Consider the following 19,009-nt stretch of genomic DNA (forward strand, 5'->3'; position numbering starts at 1 on the left):
CAAACTTTTATATGAGAAAAATTATTTCCATAAAAATTCAGGCCAAATGAATCACAATTATGTAGATGAATTTTTTATATTAAAATAAGAGGAATATGTTTCTCATATGTAACATATAAAAAAGGTGTACGATACATACTAAGAAGAAGAGAAAAAAAAAGTGAATCATAATTCACATCAAAAATATTTTCATTGAACCCAGACCTGCGATCCTTCCATTAAAATATTCACTCTTCGAATAAATTTTTTTTTTCTCTCCTCCGTGCACATATCACATAAAATATTCAATTTTGATTGACGCGAACCTCTGAATTAGTGGTGGTCCGGAAGTGTTGAAAATGTTTTCACGCACACCTACTTTTTTGTGTTTTTTTATATATATGAGATAAAATTATCTTATGTAATATAATAATCATATAATATGTATTTATTGTATGAATGACGTTGCACGCATTTTTATATATGGATTATTTTTTTTAGTTAATGTAGATAAATTAAATATAATGAACCCAAAATGACATAGTTTGAGGCGAAAATAAGATATTTTATAATTATAATTTATTTTAAAGTTATAATAGTTTTTTTTATTATAATTTTTCAATTTAAAATGACATCATTTCGAGAGTAAATATAAATAACTCATCTACGGTAGAAACGTTAAATATATATATATATATATATATATATATATATATATATATATATATATATATATATATATATATATATATATATATATATATATATATATATATATATATATATATATATATATATATATATATAAAACAATGGGGTTTTAGTTTGCCCTTTAACATGATCAGAAAAAATTTTCTACACACACAACAATTTGTGAAGCCCACATTTTTTAAAGCAAAAAAAAATTATGGCACGTAAAACGAATCTCTATAACATTACACAATCACTTTTCTTACAACACAACTCATATAAAATCCTAAAACCCTAAGGGGGTGTTTGGTTGAGGAGAAATTTTTTGAATACTAGGGAAATATGATTGATAGGAAAATGGTTGGAAAGTAAGTTTGGTAAGAAAATGTAAAAAAAGTTGTTTGGTTGAAAAAAATTTACTAAAAAAATTGGGTTAATTGTCATCATTTTTTATCACATTTTTCTCACTTGCCCAGCTATATGTGCAATACCATATTCAAGTTAGTAAACTTTCATGGTGCATTTTGTGCATTTTTGCACTTGATTCTCAATTACTAGGCAAAAGAGATTGGTAGGCAAATTTTTAAAAACCCTCGACCAAACAAATACAACATCAATTCCCAAACTCAAATAGATGGAAATCTCGATCAAAAACTTCAACACTACCTAAAACAATTCAGTCAAATCTAAGATTCAGAAGTTTAATAATAGTATTTATTTTTAAATTCTTTTAAAGGAAATTAGAGGCAAACAACATTACAAGGTTCAAGTGAAGCTACTTCATTTGATTGGCTTATCACTTATCATTTATCATATCATATAATTGAATTCAAGCACGCCGCCCTATTGAGTTTCATTTATGATATCAATATTTTATTTTAAAAACTTTAAAACATTTCTATTTTTTATTGCAATTTTCAAAATTAAACTCATAAAAAAAAAAAAAAAAAAGACTCCAAGCACATAGAAGCACGAACTCTCTGTAGTCTTCAATGATTGAGTTATAAAAAGGGATTAGAGCCAATATAGTATTTCACCCTATCTTGCAACTGTTGTTAGTTGTTAGCTACTATCTGTTCCTCTCATAGTGTTCTTCTTCCTGCACAAGTTGCCATGTCTTTGCTTTCAGATCTCATCAACCTTAACCTTTCAGAATCCACTGATAAGGTTATTGCTGAATACATATGGTAAGCTATCAAAGATCTCAACCTTAAAAGAAACAGGGGACTCTGTTTTTGTTTTTCTGTTTATGAAATCTTTGACCAAAATAGTTACTCCAAAAATGTAAACCCCTTTGTGGATATAGTATTCTTTCTGATTCTGGGTATATTTTAATGGGTGTGATTCTTTTGGAACTTTTCCTCCTTTGACATGTTGGTTCAATCTTCCTCCTTTTAGCACTATGGCTTTTTGTTGGATCAAACACATAAAAAGCAGAGTTTTTTTTTTTTTTTTGAATGGCTATTTAACAACACTGATCTTGGGTTGATCTGTTCCCAGAAAAAGCAAAAGAAAATTATTTAATGCTTTTTATGTTCTGATAAACAGGATTGGTGGATCTGGTATGGACCTAAGAAGCAAAGCCAGGGTAATTTTTTTTCCTTCATCACAAGTGATAATCATTATGCAAACTTTTTACATGTTCACTATGCTAATTTTTATTCTTATTTTTTTTTTGGTTATTTTTCTTTGTGGTTTTAAAACAAACAGACTCTTTCTGGACCAGTTGATGACCCTGCAAAACTTCCAAAGTGGAACTATGATGGTTCTAGCACAGAACAAGCTCCTGGGGAGGACAGTGAAGTCATTCTATAGTATGTTATGTTGATGTTTATATATATATATATATATATATATATATATATATATATATATGTTTCAATTCCCTTGCTGTTCTTTATTTGTTTATTTATTTATTTGTTTATTTATTTATTTGTTTGGCTTATTATTTTCACAAAAAAACTAATGAGTGAGAGTTTCTTTTTTTGTTTGGTATATTTTTTGTTGAAAGCCCACAAGCTATTTTCAGGGACCCATTTAGGAGAGGCAAGAATATTCTTGTAAGTTTTTTTTTTTTTTAATTTAAATAATTGGCTTATGATTTTGGGTAAGCAAATGTTTTTATTTTTATAGTTTCACCTGAATGTATATTATTGAGGGTTAAATGTTCACACTCTGCTAAAAAATCTATAGGTGATTTGTGATGTTTACACCCCAGCTGGAGAGGCACTTCCAACAAACAAGAGGTTCGATGCTGCCAAAGTTTTCAGTCACCCTGACGTTGTTGCTGAGGAGCCATGGTATGCATTTCCTAGTTTTCTATTTTGAATTCTTAATTTTTTTTTCAACCTTATGTCTCCAATTTTTTAAAAGCCTTTTTTAGAAATCACTTTTTTCCATTATGCTGTGTACATGAAGTTGTTATAAAATAATCAAAATTACTCTATTTTATTAACAGGTATGGTATTGAGCAAGAGTATACCTTGTTGCAGAAAGATATAAATTGGCCACTTGGGTGGCCAATTGGTGGGTTTCCTGGACCACAGGTCTGAAATTTTCCATCTTTTTTTTTTTCTTTTCTTGTCACATACTTATTATTATTTTTCTTCTTCTTCTTCTAGTTGTTCTATGTGTTTTTCTTGTTTTGAATTAGTCCCAGTTCTCAAATGCTTTAAACTGTTCTATGATCAATGCTTTTGGATTTTCATGGTAGACATTCCAAGTTAACATTGTACCTACCCCAAATTTGATTGTCCTATATTGGCATAAATGAAACACAGAAATTGATGTATCATACTTGCTTCTCTTTTCAAAAGTAACTTAAATTTGACATCAGCTTTTTTGTGAAGAAAGTGGTTGTACTCATTAAATAAGGCTGAGGGTCATTTAATTCTGTAACTATCAAAACTGGAAGCAAAATATATTTTAATGGCATTGAATAAACAAGGAAAAATTGCAACGCATTCTTTATTTTATCGTTGTCTTTTAGTATCTCTACTGTCTTTTTTTTTTTTGAGTCTTTTTTTCCCTAAAATTAAAGATATCTAATGACTTTTTCTGATCTTTGTACAAATGGGAAGGTTATACTTACAACTTATTTTCGTTTACAACTTCTTACAACCATATCTTAACCGTTGATTTTCGTCAATCAACGGTTGTCCTTTATTGCGAATTAATAATTGATTAATTAATTTGATTTGCGAAAATCTTAACCGTAGATTGACGAAAATCAACGGTTAAAATATGATTATAAGAAGTTGTAAACGAAAATAGGTTGTAAGTATAACCTTCCCCTTATACAAAACCTTAAATGATTATTATTTTAAAACACGGATTATTTATTTTCCTATTTTTCTTCGTATCTATGCTTCATGTATAACTAGTGTTTGTTTGAACAGGGTCCATACTACTGTGGGATTGGTGCTGATAAAGCTTATGGCCGTGATATTGTAGATGCACATTACAAAGCTTGTCTTTATGCTGGCATTAACGTTAGTGGTATCAATGGAGAGGTTATGCCTGGCCAGGTATAAATCAAATCACATTTATTTATTTGTCTTACTAGTTACTACTAGCTTATTGGTTAGTATTGAAAATTAATATTTCTGAATTTTGTTCCAAATTTATAGTGGGAATTCCAAGTAGGCCCTTCTGTTGGTATCTCTGCTGGAGATGAGTTATGGGCTGCACGCTACATTCTGGAGGTAATTTAAATTTTCATTGATTTTTTACTTTTTTTTTTAGGGTTTATGTATGATCAATATAATTAGTGAAAGTCAATGAAAATATAAATATTGATGAAATGTTTCTATATTGCAGAGGATTACAGAGATAGCTGGAGTAGTTGTTTCATTTGATCCCAAGCCTATTAAGGTTAGAAATGTCCTTGACAATTTTAAAATATGTTTGAAATTTTTGTCCTAGTTGAATACTTGAAGGATAAAGAATAATTAATATTTTTATTCTATTGTTCACTATTTTGATACATTTTTGTTATCAGGGAGATTGGAATGGAGCTGGTGCTCATTCAAACTACAGGTAATATAGTCTATGTATATTATTACCTTCTATGTGTTATTGTTTGAAATCTTTTCATTTTCTGAGACTTGCAATGGTGTGATTCCAGCACCAAATCCATGAGAAAAGAGGGAGGTTTTGAGGTCATCAAAAAGGCCATCGAAAAACTTGGATTGAGGCACAAGGAGCACATTGCTGCTTATGGAGAAGGCAATGAGAGACGTCTCACTGGAAGACATGAAACAGCAGATATCAACACCTTCACTTGGGTAAGTGGAAAATCAAAAGGGGCTAACTAGAAAAATCAATGCTGCATTATCACTTCCTTAATGTTTAGATTAAATTTTAAACAACTAGTGGGAATAATTAGAATTTTCCCCATATTGGTAATTAAGTACAATGTAAAACATGTTACAAAAAAATAATGATTTTCAATAACCAAAGAAGATCTTGGTGTATTTAATAAGGCTTTTGATGTTTCAGATTAGCAGTATCTTAACCATAAAATTAAATGTTATGTTTTTGTTTTTGTATAGGGTGTGGCAAACCGTGGAGCCTCAGTTAGAGTTGGAAGAGAGACAGAAAAAGATGGCAAAGGTTACTTTGAGGACAGAAGGCCTGCTTCTAATATGGATCCCTATGTAGTCACCTCCATGATTGCAGAGACTACCATCCTCTGGAAACCATGAAGTCACTGCCATTTGTCTCCAGATCTAGACCACTCTATGTTGCAATTGCGTCTTCAATCTCATTTAGTCTTATAATAATTTATATATGCAAGGTGTTGTTTCATTAGTAATTGCCAAGTGGTCTTTATAAGCAATGCATTTGCTTCATGTTATGTGTTTTGATAACCATAATTTGATCAGTAATAACAAGAAGTGCTTCTTTATTTGACTTATTAGATTTATGGATCAATATTGGTTATGGTATGGTTTATTTGCCCAATTTCATTTTCCATATTCCTGCTTTTTTCAGGAAAAAAGTGGAACATGAAATGTCCTTATCACATTATCTTCTCTGCTTTTTGACAAAATGTCAGAGTTCCATTGCCCTCAAGTTATATTGGTCAATGGACCACATATATCCATTTAAGAAATACAAATTCATTATAGATTTGAAGTATCACGTGGAAGAATCTGTATTGCATTGAAAACTAAAGTGCACCAAAAGATATATACATTCATTGTAGTTGAAGATTGTTCCTGGTTTTAATTTCTACCATCAATTTTGGTGATGTTCTCATCGTGAGAAGTGCAACAGTCATATGATGATATGTAGCATTATGTGATGAATCACTGTCAGGAGAATATCTTTATTATTATCAATGCACTGAGTTTTCGGTACATTTTTTACTCACAATGTGATAGTGTCTTGTTTTTTTATCAAATCACTCTCTCGCCTGATATTAAAATAAATTATTTAATAATAATTTGACAAAAATAAAATACGTCTCAGTGTGAACGAAAAATGCACTGAAAACTTAGTGCATCTATGGGGATCGAAATTTTTTTCCACTGTCAGATATCTAATCTTGTGCAAGTGGACACTACGGGTACCAATTGATGTATTTATCTATTTTTACGAAAAACGGCATGTCAGTGCCATTAGGTGAGTACACTCCAATAAATATAACTTATTGCCGAATAAGTTGTGATGTATTTTGGGACATTAAAAATTTGGCATAACAAATTCTGAAGGCTTTGTGCTTACCAATAACATCTTTCTGCCACTAACACAAACAAATTGTGAAGGCTTGTGTTTACCAATGACATCTCCCTGCCACTAGCACAAACTTCTATTCGTAGGGGTTTACTTTGTCTTATATGCAAAACCACGTGAATGGAGTTCTACCTTCTCAAAGAAAGTATAGAGTTGGAGGGAAAAAAAAAACAATGATCTCCTGCTTGATCTTGTATCCTAGTGTAACGTGTAAGGACAAAAATATATTTTAATAAAAATAAAAGCTGTGCATATTCCTTTTTAACTTTTTTTTGCTTTGATAAATAAATTTTTATTTTACTTTAATTATTAATAATCTGTTATTTTTTTCTCAAATGGTTCTTTGAGTACAAATGAATTTATTTTTTTATTTTTTTAGTAACACAAATGAATTTTTTTAGTATATACTAATTTCCAACTACATCCCACAAGAATTATTCTATAAACGTTAAATCAAAAAAAGAAAAAACACTATCAAATTTTTTTTTTTATAATTCCTCCTTGTAATTAATAAATTCGTAACTTACAATATTTTAAGGGACTAAAGTATGTTAATTAATTTCTAAATTGAGTCATAAAAAATATAAAAAACTTAGAATTATTATGATTAAAACGTTAATCATTAACTTCTTTCAAAAAGAATTTTTTATGTAAATTAAGCTAATTGGAGTTAAAGAAGCATCTCTATTTAGGATTAAGGAGGAAAATCATAGTAATTGGGACAAGTTTTGGGTAAAACAAATCTTATAAAAATTGAGTTCCCAAATATCGTGAGATCTCCCTGGTACTATCTTCCAGCAAAAGATTTATATCAAGATGATAGATTTGGATCTTGAAATCTGCAAAGAATTTTACTTCTTTCTTTTATCTTTTTAACGAAACCAAAATCGCATGAATAAGACAAATACAACTGAAGTTATATCTAAAATACAAAAATAGTATGTAGACATGCCATACGGGTTACCCAAGCATGCAGATTGAATGCCTAAGCGCTCATATTGCACGCCTAAGCACTGAGAGCACCAAAATATAGTTGCTTTGGTTGCACGCCTACGTGCCCAAAATGTAAAAAATGGGTATATTTGGCGTTTAGACGTGTATAATGCATGCCTGAATGACGGGTTCATTAAAACAAGGCCAAATTGCAAAAGGCGCAAAGCAAACGTTGTTTGACTATAAATAAGAGGTTATTATCTAGGATTAAAATGATCTGGATTGTCCATATCAAAAAAAAAAGATCTAGATTGCAAAATTACTCCATATTAGAGTCTTCGTGGTCCGAATTGGATCAATTTTAAGATAAAAATCATCTGATTCAAACTCTTTGGTTTGGTCATTTAATCATTCATTCGGTTTGAATTTTTTTTAAAATCCGGTCCAATTTTATTCGGTTTGTATTGGATTGTTTTCAAAAAGCCTAAAATTTCAGTAATACAAATCAATAGCTATATCACAATAAAGCCATACAAAGTTACAAATCACTGAAAAATTCAAGTATTCAAATTAAAACAAGTCTTAAAACTCATGAAGAGTTAAAATAGATTAATAGTCAATAAAAAACTAAAACAAAATAGTTTGTTAACAATATCATCCAAGACTCCAAGTCTACAAAACAACAAGGTTCTAAGTTATCATTTTTCAAAAATAATAAATACATAATACATTGGACGGTTTTCACCAATCAAACTGAAAATCGATCCAATCCAATTAAAATATGTGGGTTTTTTTTTAAATTTTTTGAATTTCAGTTAATTCGGTTATCGGTTTTTCGTTTTGGTCCCTGTAGTTTGAATTGATTGATGAACACCCTTACTTCCTATAGAGTTGAGAGATCACACATGTACCATCAGGCTATAGATATGTGAAGATTCATCACACGCTTCTTAAAGATGGAGTTTGGGAAAAAAATTCTATTCTTGTTATTTTTAACCTTGGTTAGACGGAACCTAATTGAATCTTGATGTAACTTGATTTATCTTTTCATTACAATATTTTCTTTCAATATTGAGTAAATTATTCTATGTGTAATGCTTCGATGAGTTTCCTTTTTGTATATTGATTTTAGGTTTATGTATGACCAGGGGAATTTGGTATATAAACTGAATCTGAATCTATTTACAATAATGAATCAAATACAGAAAAAATTGATAAAACAAATCAAAATATTAATTTTACCATATCTTTATATGATTTTAAAAATAGAGATATGAAAATGTACAATCCTGATGGAAGAAATGCTAAGATATAAGGATTTTTAGAAGGGAATAAAGGGTAGGGTGTAAGAATCTGCACCGTTACTTAAGGAAATTAATTAATTAGATGTGAAAATTAGGAAATAATTCCATAATTGACCCTAATAATTATTATGAGGCTTTAATAATTATAGTAGTGAGTAATAATGCTGAAAGTCGCTTTTCGGACGAAAAGTGCAGATACCGGTTCTGCTACTCGGTATAAATGTGTATCGATGAAGTATCCCAGAAAATTATAATAAGTGCATGAATATTCCTAGAATATTATATTGGACTTGTAAAATGAGTTTCAAGTTAAAATAATGAGAACTGATCCCAGAACTGATACTGGCTATGGAAAAACGCGTACCAGAAAGGTGCTGCGAAAAATAAAATAAAAATATGATAAATCTTGTAAAAATAAGTAGGTTTAGATTCCAAAGTTTAGGATTAAATTGCTAAGCGTAGCAATTAGCGCTAATACAGTGCGATTATAGCTTAAGTGAGCTATATAAAGAACCTTGTACATGATCCTAGGTCAGCCACCTTTCCTTCTACGTGAAAAATTGCCGAGTCTTGTGTGCATCAACCTTGCACCTTCTTCTTCCTCCATTGAGACCTCCAAGAGACCATTTTCTTGGTTGCTTCTTCATTTAAACACCTTGAGTGAGTGGGAACTATCATGGTGAGAGTGTGGTGAGCTCCATTCTGAGTTGTGGTGAGCTCCATTCTGAGTTGTGGTGCTGTTCTCTTGTGCTTGAGGTGCTGACTTCTTGGGGTGGGTTGAGGGATCCATTGTTATGGCATTTTGAGGTCCAAGGAGTGACCTTTGTGAAGAAAGAACTCATCTTTGTGTGCCATTTTCGTGCACCTTCAAAGTCAGAATCTTTGGAGCTGGTTGTGAGCTCCAAGAGTAGCCTTTGCTTCTGTTTTGAAGCCTTGGGTATGTTCCTTCACTTGATCTTGAGTTTTAATGCTTAAAAGAGGTGTCTTTGCATGTATGATGAGATAATCAAGTAACCAACCTGAGTATGAACCTAAATGTGCCTAAAAATGGAGTCTTGAACGTAGTTAATTGGTAAAAGTTGAACCTTTGGATGATATCTTCGCGAAAATGCAGAACTGCATTTTGTCACGAAATATCCTGATATTGATATCCGGATATTGATATCCGGATATGTGATTCTATGATATCCGGATATGGTATTCTGTGATATCCGGATATTGATATCCGGATATGGGGTTTTGTGATATCCGGATATTGATATCCGGATATACCCCCGACATATATCCAGATATTCTGGGTTTTCGAAGAACAGTAGCTTACTGTTCATACAGAACTGAGCTATGAGTTTGTGGATCCTAGTTTGATGAAGTTGAACTTCTGTAATAACTTGTGGCTTTGTGAGAAGCCTAAAGACATAAAACGTAAAAGAGTCATAAGCCCATTTCGAGTTATCTGTCCAAATTTGAGCCCAATCCAAATTAATCAACCAGGTGCATTATTTTCGTTCTTAATCGCATTCTTATTTGCGTTATTAATATTTTGACTTAATTAATTCTTACTTTTATATTCATTTCTTTTAGGTAATGTTCCTACACCAATCATATTATTTTGATTCATCCAATTGAAGCAAAATAGTGAATTGGTAATTAAAATACTGATCAACGTGAAAATAATGTTCTTATTTATTACTTTATTACTTGTATAACTGTTATATTTATCTAATCCGCAACAATAATAAAGAATCAGAGTATAATGGTATTTATATGTAAGTTTTTCTTTTAATGGTTTGATCACTTTTTTTTTTGGTAACACAATCATTTTTATTTTTTGGGTACTGGCAAACACATTTTTTTTTTCACAATGCGTACACCTTTTCTTCTGCACTTAAGAAATACCTATAAAATAAAGACTGAGTTACACAACAAGCTAGTTTTTTTTTTTAATTACAATTGTACCAATGATGTACAGCTTATCCGGAAACAAAATGAGACACAGGATTAATAAAACTCTAAAATGGAATTGAAGAAGCATAGAATCAACACGAAAGTGTTCTTCATGAATCAATAAAGCTACTTTTCAGGTAGTTTAGGTCTAAATGGCTCATGAATGGCATGCATTAAGGAGTTGGAGCCCATTTCAAGCAAAACAACACATGATAGTGGCCAACTACCGAGGACACTTTTCTAGTATATATAGATATTCCCCTAGGAGCCGCAGCCATGGTTTCTTTTTTCACGTGATCGAAGGTTAATTGGTAAACACGTCATCGATCTCTTTTTATTATTGATATATGCAACAATGATAATGAAATTTAATGCGACATAAGAAAAACCAATGTATATAGCTAAAAGCATCACCCTGAATTCATGGATGATGAGCCAATTATTCCTTTAGCAATTCTTTGGGAGAGTGACCATTTTATCACGTTTGGACAAAAAATTTACCAGACTATCACGCCAACAGTAAATTTTGCCAAAATGCCACGCGGCATAATTCGCTACACAGTGTAGCAAATTATGTATGCAAGTAATTCGCTACACAGTGTAGCGAAATATGCCACGTCAGAACGCACAGAACCAAAAATGCCACATGTCAAATTTTGCAAAATTCGCTACATAGTGGCATTTTTGACATGTGGCATTTTTGGTTCTGTGCGTTCTGACGTGGCATATTTCGCTACACTGTGTAGCGAATTACTTGCATACATAATTCGCTACACTGTGTAGCGAATTATGTCGCGTGGCATTTTGGCAAAATTTACTGTTGGCGTGGAAGTCTGGTAAATGTTTTGTCCAAACATGGCACTTTGGTCACTGTTCCCATTACAACTAGTACTAATTATGTAACAAGATTTTGTAATCTTCTTTTTTTTGCCTTGAGAAACCAGTCTTTCATCAGATATCGCTAATTGAATAAATTTCTTTTCAAATATAAAAACAATTAAACCAATCTTGTTGAATAATAAGGATTCCACACAATAATAAGTAAGTTGACTTTTTAGATAACGCCTAAAGTTTTTTTTCAAAAAAAAGCCCCTCTTGACATTAAGAAAGTCGCAAACGAAATTTTATATTTAATATTTTTGGTAGACAAAAGGGCTAAAAGCCCAAACAAAAGGAGAAAAACAACCAAAACCAAAATAAAAGAAACTAAAAATCCCTAAATACGTCTGGGCTTGCTAATAGAAGCTAGGTCCGCTTGAAGAACTAAGAACATCCCAGGAGGAGGATCTTCAAACCACAAGAAAGAAGAATGTTATCCTTTATCCGCTCCAAAGTTGGCTAGCCAATCTGCACAAGAATTACCTTCTCTAAAGGTATAAATGAATTTAATATTCCACTCTGTCGCTATCCATGCTCGTATACGAGTCACTAAATGGGACTCACGAGCTGCATCACCATTCTTGGTGAGCAAAGTGATGACATTGAAAGCATCACTTTCAATAATGACCTGTCTTCATCCTTTGTTCCAAGCTAATTCCAGGCCCTTCAAAACACCCCATAATTCAGCAATAAAGGCAGTGGATACCCCTATATAGTATGAGAAACCACCACACCAAACCCCATCAGAATTACAGAAAATCCCTCCACACGCAGCCTGACCAGGACTACCTCTAGCTGCTCCATCCGTATTCAATTTCACCCAACCCTCATCCGGTTTCCTCCATTGAATAAATTCAACTTGATTATTAGTAATCAGATGTGGGCCAGCATTACTCTCAGCTTTCCAAGCTTCCTGGATCTCCACAACTCTATCAATTATCATTTGCATCATCATGTTGTCGTTAGGTGTATCACAATTATGGACGGTATTGTTTCGCCAAAACCAAATAAACCAAACAGTGCACATAAACAAGGATCTCCAAGAAACGTTGAAAGGCCCCATGCTTATCCTCAATCCAGTTCTCTTGGTTACCGTTAAAAAAAATCGAACCATCAATTCCTGGTGAGCAAACTCTTCCATATTGACTTTATGCGTTCATAGTCTCTAAGGGCATGTAAAATTGTTTCTCTGCTCTTCATACATATATCACAAGTTGAGTTATCAACACCCCAAAGAGCAATCCAATCTCTTGTGAGCAATCTACCATGCAAAAGTTTCCACGGAAATAATTTCATTTTTTGTGGCCCTTTCCACTTCCACACAATATCCCTTTTACGATCTGTGTTACTTACACTCCTGTCCCTAATATCCAGCATATCATAAAAACCTTTCACTGTTGGTATACTACAGCCATTACAAGACCAAACAATCTTATCCGGCCCATCTAATTGACTAGGCGGAAGACAACTTCTGATCACTAGAATTGTGTGTTGGTTCAATAGATTTTCAAGCGGGCTTAAATTCCAATCACTTTTATCATCTACTAGATCTTTAACCCTTAAGTGATGATGATCAATAGGAATCGAGTCAGAAGCTAAATCCACCAGAGCAGTAGGAAAAGGTGTTCATTTATCATCCCAAAATCTAGCCTGATTACCATCACCAATTTCCCATCTTTGAAACGCTTCCATTTTAACCCATACTCTACATAAGTTAGCCCACAATCTAGAATCACCCATTTCGTGAAAAAACAAATTAGGCCTTCTTATGTTGCTATTATATTTAGCCATAAGAACTTGAACCCACAATGCCTGAGGATTATCCTGAATTCTCCAAATCAACTTAGCCAGAAACGCATCATTCATGATGGTTAATTTTTTTAAACCAAGACCCCCCTCTGACTTAGGCTTCGTGAGGGTGTCCCACCCAATAAGATGACAAGCTCGTTTATTATCCCTATCTCCCCAAATGAAATTACGTTGAAGCTTTTCCACCTCCTTGCAAATAGAAATATGCACCTTTCCACTTTGCATATGAAAATAAGGGATAGACGAAATAACAGACTGGGCTAGAGTAATTCTACCCGCATGTGAAAGGCATCTAGTTTGCCACCCACTCAGCTTATCTCTCACTTTTTCTACAATAGCTTCATACACTTATTTTGTAACTCTGTCATGCTGCATCCACGCCCCTAGATACCTCCATATATTACGAACTCTTGAACCCACTAGATTCTGATATGGTCTTTGCGGTCTCCTCAGGAGTATTCCTTGAAAAAAAAAATAGTAGTTTTTTGATTACTAATTTTTTGACTCGAATTTTCTCCAAACAAATGGGAACATTTTAAGATGATATCCAGTTGTTCTTGAGATGCTTCAGCAAATAACATCAAATCATCCACAAACATAAGATGTGAAATTTTAGGCCCATTTTCCCCAACTCGAATAGGCTTCCAAAGACCGCCTTAAACTGCTGTATTAATGATATGAGAAAGTTTCCCCATACCCAGTACAAAAAGATAAGGAGAAAGAGGATCCCCTTGTCTAATGCCCCGTGAAGGAAGAAAATCACATGTTTTACCTCCATTCCAAAGAATATTTATGGAAGAAGAAGAAATTGCTTCTTGTATGATCTCTATAATTTTATTTGGCAACCCAATCTCTTGACAAGTATTCTTTAGAAACTGCCAGTTAATTCTATCATATGCTTTTTCAAGATCAACTTTCATAGCCATGAAAGCTCGTTTACCTCTTATTTTATGCATTGAGTGGATTAACTCTTGCACCACTATAATATTGTCCTGAATCTGACGATGAGGCACAAAACTTACTTGACACGGAGAAACTTTATCCATTATTGGCTTGAGACGCTTCACAATAATTTTGCTGATCAACTTATACTCAACTGAGCACAAGGAGATAGGGCGAAACTGGTTGATATGAGAAAGGTTCTGGATTTTTGGAATAAGTACCAGAAGAGTTGAGTTAAAGTTAGCAATATGTTTAGGATTGCACCAAACATCTAGGACTACATCTATTAACTGTCCTTTAATTTTCTCCCAATTATGCTGGAAAAAACTACTGGATAACCATCGCTCCCTGAGGCCTTAAATCCCTTCATCTGCTTAAGAATGATCAATATTTCTAAGTGAGAATGAGTTTTCTCCATAATTCTTAAATCTTCCTCCACTATGCTAGGCCAAAAATTAGAAGACGACAACCATCTTCTATTAGTATCATCCTCGCTGAAAAGCTTCTTGTAGAAGTCACAAGCCATTCTCCTTAATTCCTCCTTGTCAGTTATCCATTGATGGGCATCATTCTTCAATCTGGAGACTCTATTTGAACTTCTCTTACTAATAGTCTTGAGATGATAGAATCTAGTATTACGATCTCCATCAACTATCCAATCTTGTCTAGATTTCTGGAACCAAAGAAATTCTTCATGTTTCAAAACATCTGATAGATGAGTTTGAAATTTGTCCTCCTTCTCTTGAAGATAAAAGGAATCCTGCTTGCTTCTTTGATTTTGCACCCTCTCTAATTTTCTTACGAGATGCTCTTTGTTTCTCTGAATATTACCAAAGACTTCTTTATTCCACTTCTTCAAAATAGGGATAAAATTCTGAAGCATGTTGTTGATATTAATATTCACATACCATCTCTGCTGCATCAGATTTGGAAATTCTTTATGATTTATCCAACTGGCTATAAATCTGAACGGCCTGTCATCCCATCCATCTTTTTGCTTCTCTAACTTAACAATCAATGGATTGTGATCAGAACCTACTCTAGCAGGAACCTCAACTACCACTTATGAATATTTAACTCTCCACTCCAAATTGCTACAAACTCTATCCAACCTTTTATAAATTCTATTAAGATGATTCCACTTAGGGCCTTGCCAAGTAAAGAAATGACCTCAATCCTCTAAAACCTCATTAAACCTCCTGCATCTACCAATATCCGGATCTGAACCTCCCTTCTTCTCTGTAGGACTTGTGATCTCATTAAAGTCACCTCCAATTATCCAAGGCCCCTCGATGAGACTACTAATGTGACATAAATCCTCCCAGAGCTTTGTCTATGATATTCTTGAGGGCTTGCATAAACTATGGTTAACATGAATTTATCACCTTCCTTTGGCTCTACTTCAGCATGAATGAATTGGTTAGATTAGGAAATCAAAGTCACACTCATTCTGTTGGATGCCCACATCAACCAAATCCCCCCTGCAAACCCTTGAGCTTCAACTACCAACTGTTTATCCAAACCTATTTTTTTCATCAAACTATTACAACGACTCCCTGGAGTCCTTGTTTCCAGAAAACTAATCAAACTAATCCTGTTCTTTTTCAAATACAATTTGAGTGTGCAAGCAAAACTCCTTTTATCTGCACCACGACAATTCTAAATTAGCAAATTCGTAAAGAATGTGACAATTGATTGTGATCTTCATTAGACCATTCAGGCTGCATATCCTCTATGCTGTTCATTAAATGCTCTTCTAGGCGATAGCCCTCATGGCTATTATTGTTTATAATATCTTCTTGCATCAGATCTTGTGGATCTGGTGGTTTAAGAATATGTGGTAAACTTAGCACCTGAGAATGACCATATTGGCCATGAGATGGCTGCTGTTCAACATATATAATATTACTAGAGGGCCCCACATTTCCAACCTTTTGTGATAGATGTTTTTCACAGGTGTCTTTCCCATTACCTGATGAGTTACACATATCTTCACTTCTATTGTTTTTAACCCAAAGATTACGTTGTTCAGCCTTTATCTTTTCTGCCTCTACCCATTCCACATTGTTGATTGGAAGAGTGGCGTCGTACCCATTATTATTCTCCCCATCTTTGCATGCTAACTTGTATGATGTTCCGGTATCCACCACGTAAACTCCTTTTTGTTTATTTTTCTTGGATATCAAGTGGGTCTTCCTAACCTCAGATGATAACTGAAGATTCGTTTGCATCCCCGCTTCATGAATTCTACGAGATCGCTCCTCATCTTCAGCACCATTCATATTCCCCGAAACAACAAACCTTGACTGATAAACCCTTAGTTCATCAAGTTTTTCAGCATGAATTAGTATCAATTTTTGTGATTAAATGATGAAAAAAGAGGTTAATGTCCTAGAATTTCCTCAACTACAAGTTCAAGAAGCTTTATTGAGAATTTGTATTGTTCTTGTAGAAAAGCTAGCTAAAAAGGCAATTGGAGAAGGAAGGAGATTTTGAAGAGGAGAAAAATGCCCAAGTGTTGAGCGCTAAAACGTCTACACAGAACGTTTTAGCGCCCTGTTGCAGAAAGAGGCCAAAACTTGTTGGTGCTGAGCGCTAAAACGGCCACACAGAACGTTTTAGCGCGCTGCTACATTCTGAGGACGAAAAGTTGCTGGTCTTGGGCGTTAAAACTTCCTTCAACGAACGTTTTAGCGCCCCAATGTTTAAAAATCTCTGGTCTCCAACGTTAAAACGTCCAAACCAAAGTGTTCTAGCGCTGGAGTCAGTTGAAGACAATTGAGTATTCACGAGGCATGAACGCTAAAACGTCCAATTATGAACGTTTAAGCGTTCAAGTTAGTTTAAAGCAGTTGGGCATCCGTCAAGCATGGACGCTAAAACGCTCATTATGAACGTTTTAGCGCCCATATTAAAATTCTGTTTTAAATTGTAAAACTATATAAGGCAAAGGCCTTCACAAGTTGGAAAAGCTGGAGTCTTTCTCTCTCTCTCTCTTATATCAGAATTTCTGATCTGACTTCTCTCTAAAACTCTTAGACTTAGTCTTTGTATTAGTTAGTTTCTCTATTGTAATTGCACTTGGAGATTGAAGATTCACTACATGGAAATGGAGTTTGATCTTTCTTCTCTTTTATCTTCTTTTGTTATGTCTGAGTAAAGTCATTGTAGTCTGAATTCAATGGAACTCAATGATATTCTTATGTATATTTGATTAATATGATGAAGTGTTTTTCATGTGTTGATGTGAGATTTTCTGATTCAATTCTTTCTACTAAGGGAAGAGTGTAGAACAGGAATGTTTACACTATTCCTATATTTGACAATTTCATCATCAGGTTTATAGTACTCAAGGAATTGATGCTATAGTTTTGATGTAGTCTTAAGACCTTAATATTTCATGCATATATTAAGAAAGGTATCACCAAGGGATTGGGGTCTCTGATTAATGTATCCATCAGGGTAGTAAGGGATTACATCTTGAAGATAAGTAAAAGGTTGATTAACATCGCATGAAAAAGAATTCATCATATGATCAGTTTACTTGAGTTCATTGTTGAGGAAAGTTGTTTTCTGACTACTGGTTTTTATAAATCTTAGTTCAAATTGTTAGTATTAAATTAATTTACTTTCAAATTAAATTTCTGGTGACAAAACATTCATGATTTTTACAAATTTTTGTTTAATTCAAATTATTTTTCTATGGTTCATTGGTGCTTGACACAAATCCTTGTGGGAACAATCTTTACTCATCATTTTATTACTTGTACGACTAGTACACTTCCTAGATACGCAACAAGTTTTTATCATTCCATTTGTCACTCTCTTTTGTGCCCTATCCTTGATCTCATTCTTTTCATTCACCGAACTTACCCCAGCAAACCTGCCTCTTCTATTCTTTGTGACTACCATCCAAGGACCATATTGCGAGTTAACTAGACCATCTTTATTGCCTTCCTCCTGACTATGGGTCTTATCTTCATTGACCTTCATCGTTTTATCAGTAGCTTGGCTATCAACACGACTCACTGTAGGACAGGTTTCCATACGATGACCATATTGGCCACAGCCAAAGCATATTAAATGAAGACCCTCATATTCCACTCTTTTAATCCTTCCATCTAATTTGTACTCAGCTTGTAATGGTTTACTTAGATCCAGTTCAACACATAAACGAGCAAATCGCCCTCTATGAAGAGTATTTGTTGCAGCATCCACCCTTATGAACTCTCCCAGCCAATCACCTATTTGTTTAATAAGTTTCGTCTGAACATACTCCATAGGAAAGCTAGGTAATCTTACCCAAGCCGCGATCTTGTCAATGGTAGCCCTATAAGGCTGAAAATCTGGTTCCCATAGACGCACTGCTAGGTAGTGATCAAGAATGATCCAGGGTCCCGCAATTAGTGCAAACTCCATGTCAGATTTTTTTGTCAAACCTCACAAGTAAATAATCGTTATCTATATCTGTGACATGGATATATCCACCCTAGCCCACATCGCCTCCAGTCTTTTCCTCATAAGATTTAGAGAAATACTCTTCCCTAACAGTTTCACAATGAGACATTGACTCCAAGACTTCCACGCTCGTTTCTTGAAATTCTCTGAAAGTTTGAAATTGGTACGTCCATCGCCGTCCACTTCCCAAGATATCTCAGGTGTACTATCCTTTTCTCCTTCAGCCTCAATCCTTTCTTCCTCATCTGGAACGCCAGCTTCTTCCTCCATTAAGTTTCTCTCCTCCTCGTTTTCTGAATATTCTCCATTATGTTCCATCAGGATCTCTCTAT

General features: G+C 33.7%; 2 protein-coding genes across 2 annotated transcripts; one reads left to right on the plus strand and one right to left on the minus strand.

The window, feature by feature from the left end:
• Nucleotides 1-1,627: 1,627 nt before the first annotated feature.
• On the plus strand, nt 1,628-5,629 carry LOC133286541 (glutamine synthetase PR-2). The gene is made up of 12 exons (XM_061483976.1): nt 1,628-1,856; nt 2,218-2,257; nt 2,380-2,483; nt 2,681-2,729; nt 2,863-2,969; nt 3,128-3,215; nt 4,068-4,196; nt 4,299-4,373; nt 4,489-4,542; nt 4,670-4,707; nt 4,796-4,955; nt 5,223-5,629. Exons 1-12 carry the CDS (start codon nt 1,783-1,785, stop codon nt 5,373-5,375), a joined length of 1,071 nt encoding a protein of 356 aa, XP_061339960.1. The 5' UTR covers nt 1,628-1,782; the 3' UTR covers nt 5,376-5,629.
• A 10,254-nt stretch (nt 5,630-15,883) lies between these two features.
• Nucleotides 15,884-18,638, minus strand: LOC133286601 (uncharacterized). The gene is made up of 2 exons (XM_061484036.1): nt 18,093-18,638; nt 15,884-16,525 (listed from the first exon to the last, which is right to left on the minus strand). Exons 1-2 carry the CDS (start codon nt 18,636-18,638, stop codon nt 15,884-15,886), a joined length of 1,188 nt encoding a protein of 395 aa, XP_061340020.1.
• Nucleotides 18,639-19,009: the final 371 nt, after the last annotated feature.

The sequence above is a fragment of the Gastrolobium bilobum genome, unplaced genomic scaffold (assembly GCF_033153095.1).
Source record: "Gastrolobium bilobum isolate Gb01-03AN ecotype WA unplaced genomic scaffold, APGP_CSIRO_Gbil_v1 utg6258, whole genome shotgun sequence".
Taxonomy (NCBI): domain Eukaryota; kingdom Viridiplantae; phylum Streptophyta; class Magnoliopsida; order Fabales; family Fabaceae; genus Gastrolobium; species Gastrolobium bilobum.

Coding starts and splice junctions, on each gene's coding strand:
- LOC133286541 (XM_061483976.1), top strand. CDS start 1,783: ATGTCTTTGCTTTCAGATCTCATCAACCTTAACCTTTCAGAATCCACT. Junction 1,857..2,217: donor GTTATTGCTGAATACATATG/GTAAGCTATCAA, acceptor TCTGATAAACAG/GATTGGTGGATCTGGTATGG. Junction 4,708..4,795: donor GGTGCTCATTCAAACTACAG/GTAATATAGTCT, acceptor GTGTGATTCCAG/CACCAAATCCATGAGAAAAG.
- LOC133286601 (XM_061484036.1), bottom strand. CDS start 18,638: ATGGAGTTTGCACTAATTGCGGGACCCTGGATCATTCTTGATCACTAC. Junction 16,526..18,092: donor GAAGAGGCAGGTTTGCTGGG/GTAAGTTCGGTG, acceptor AGGGTTTATCAG/TCAAGGTTTGTTGTTTCGGG.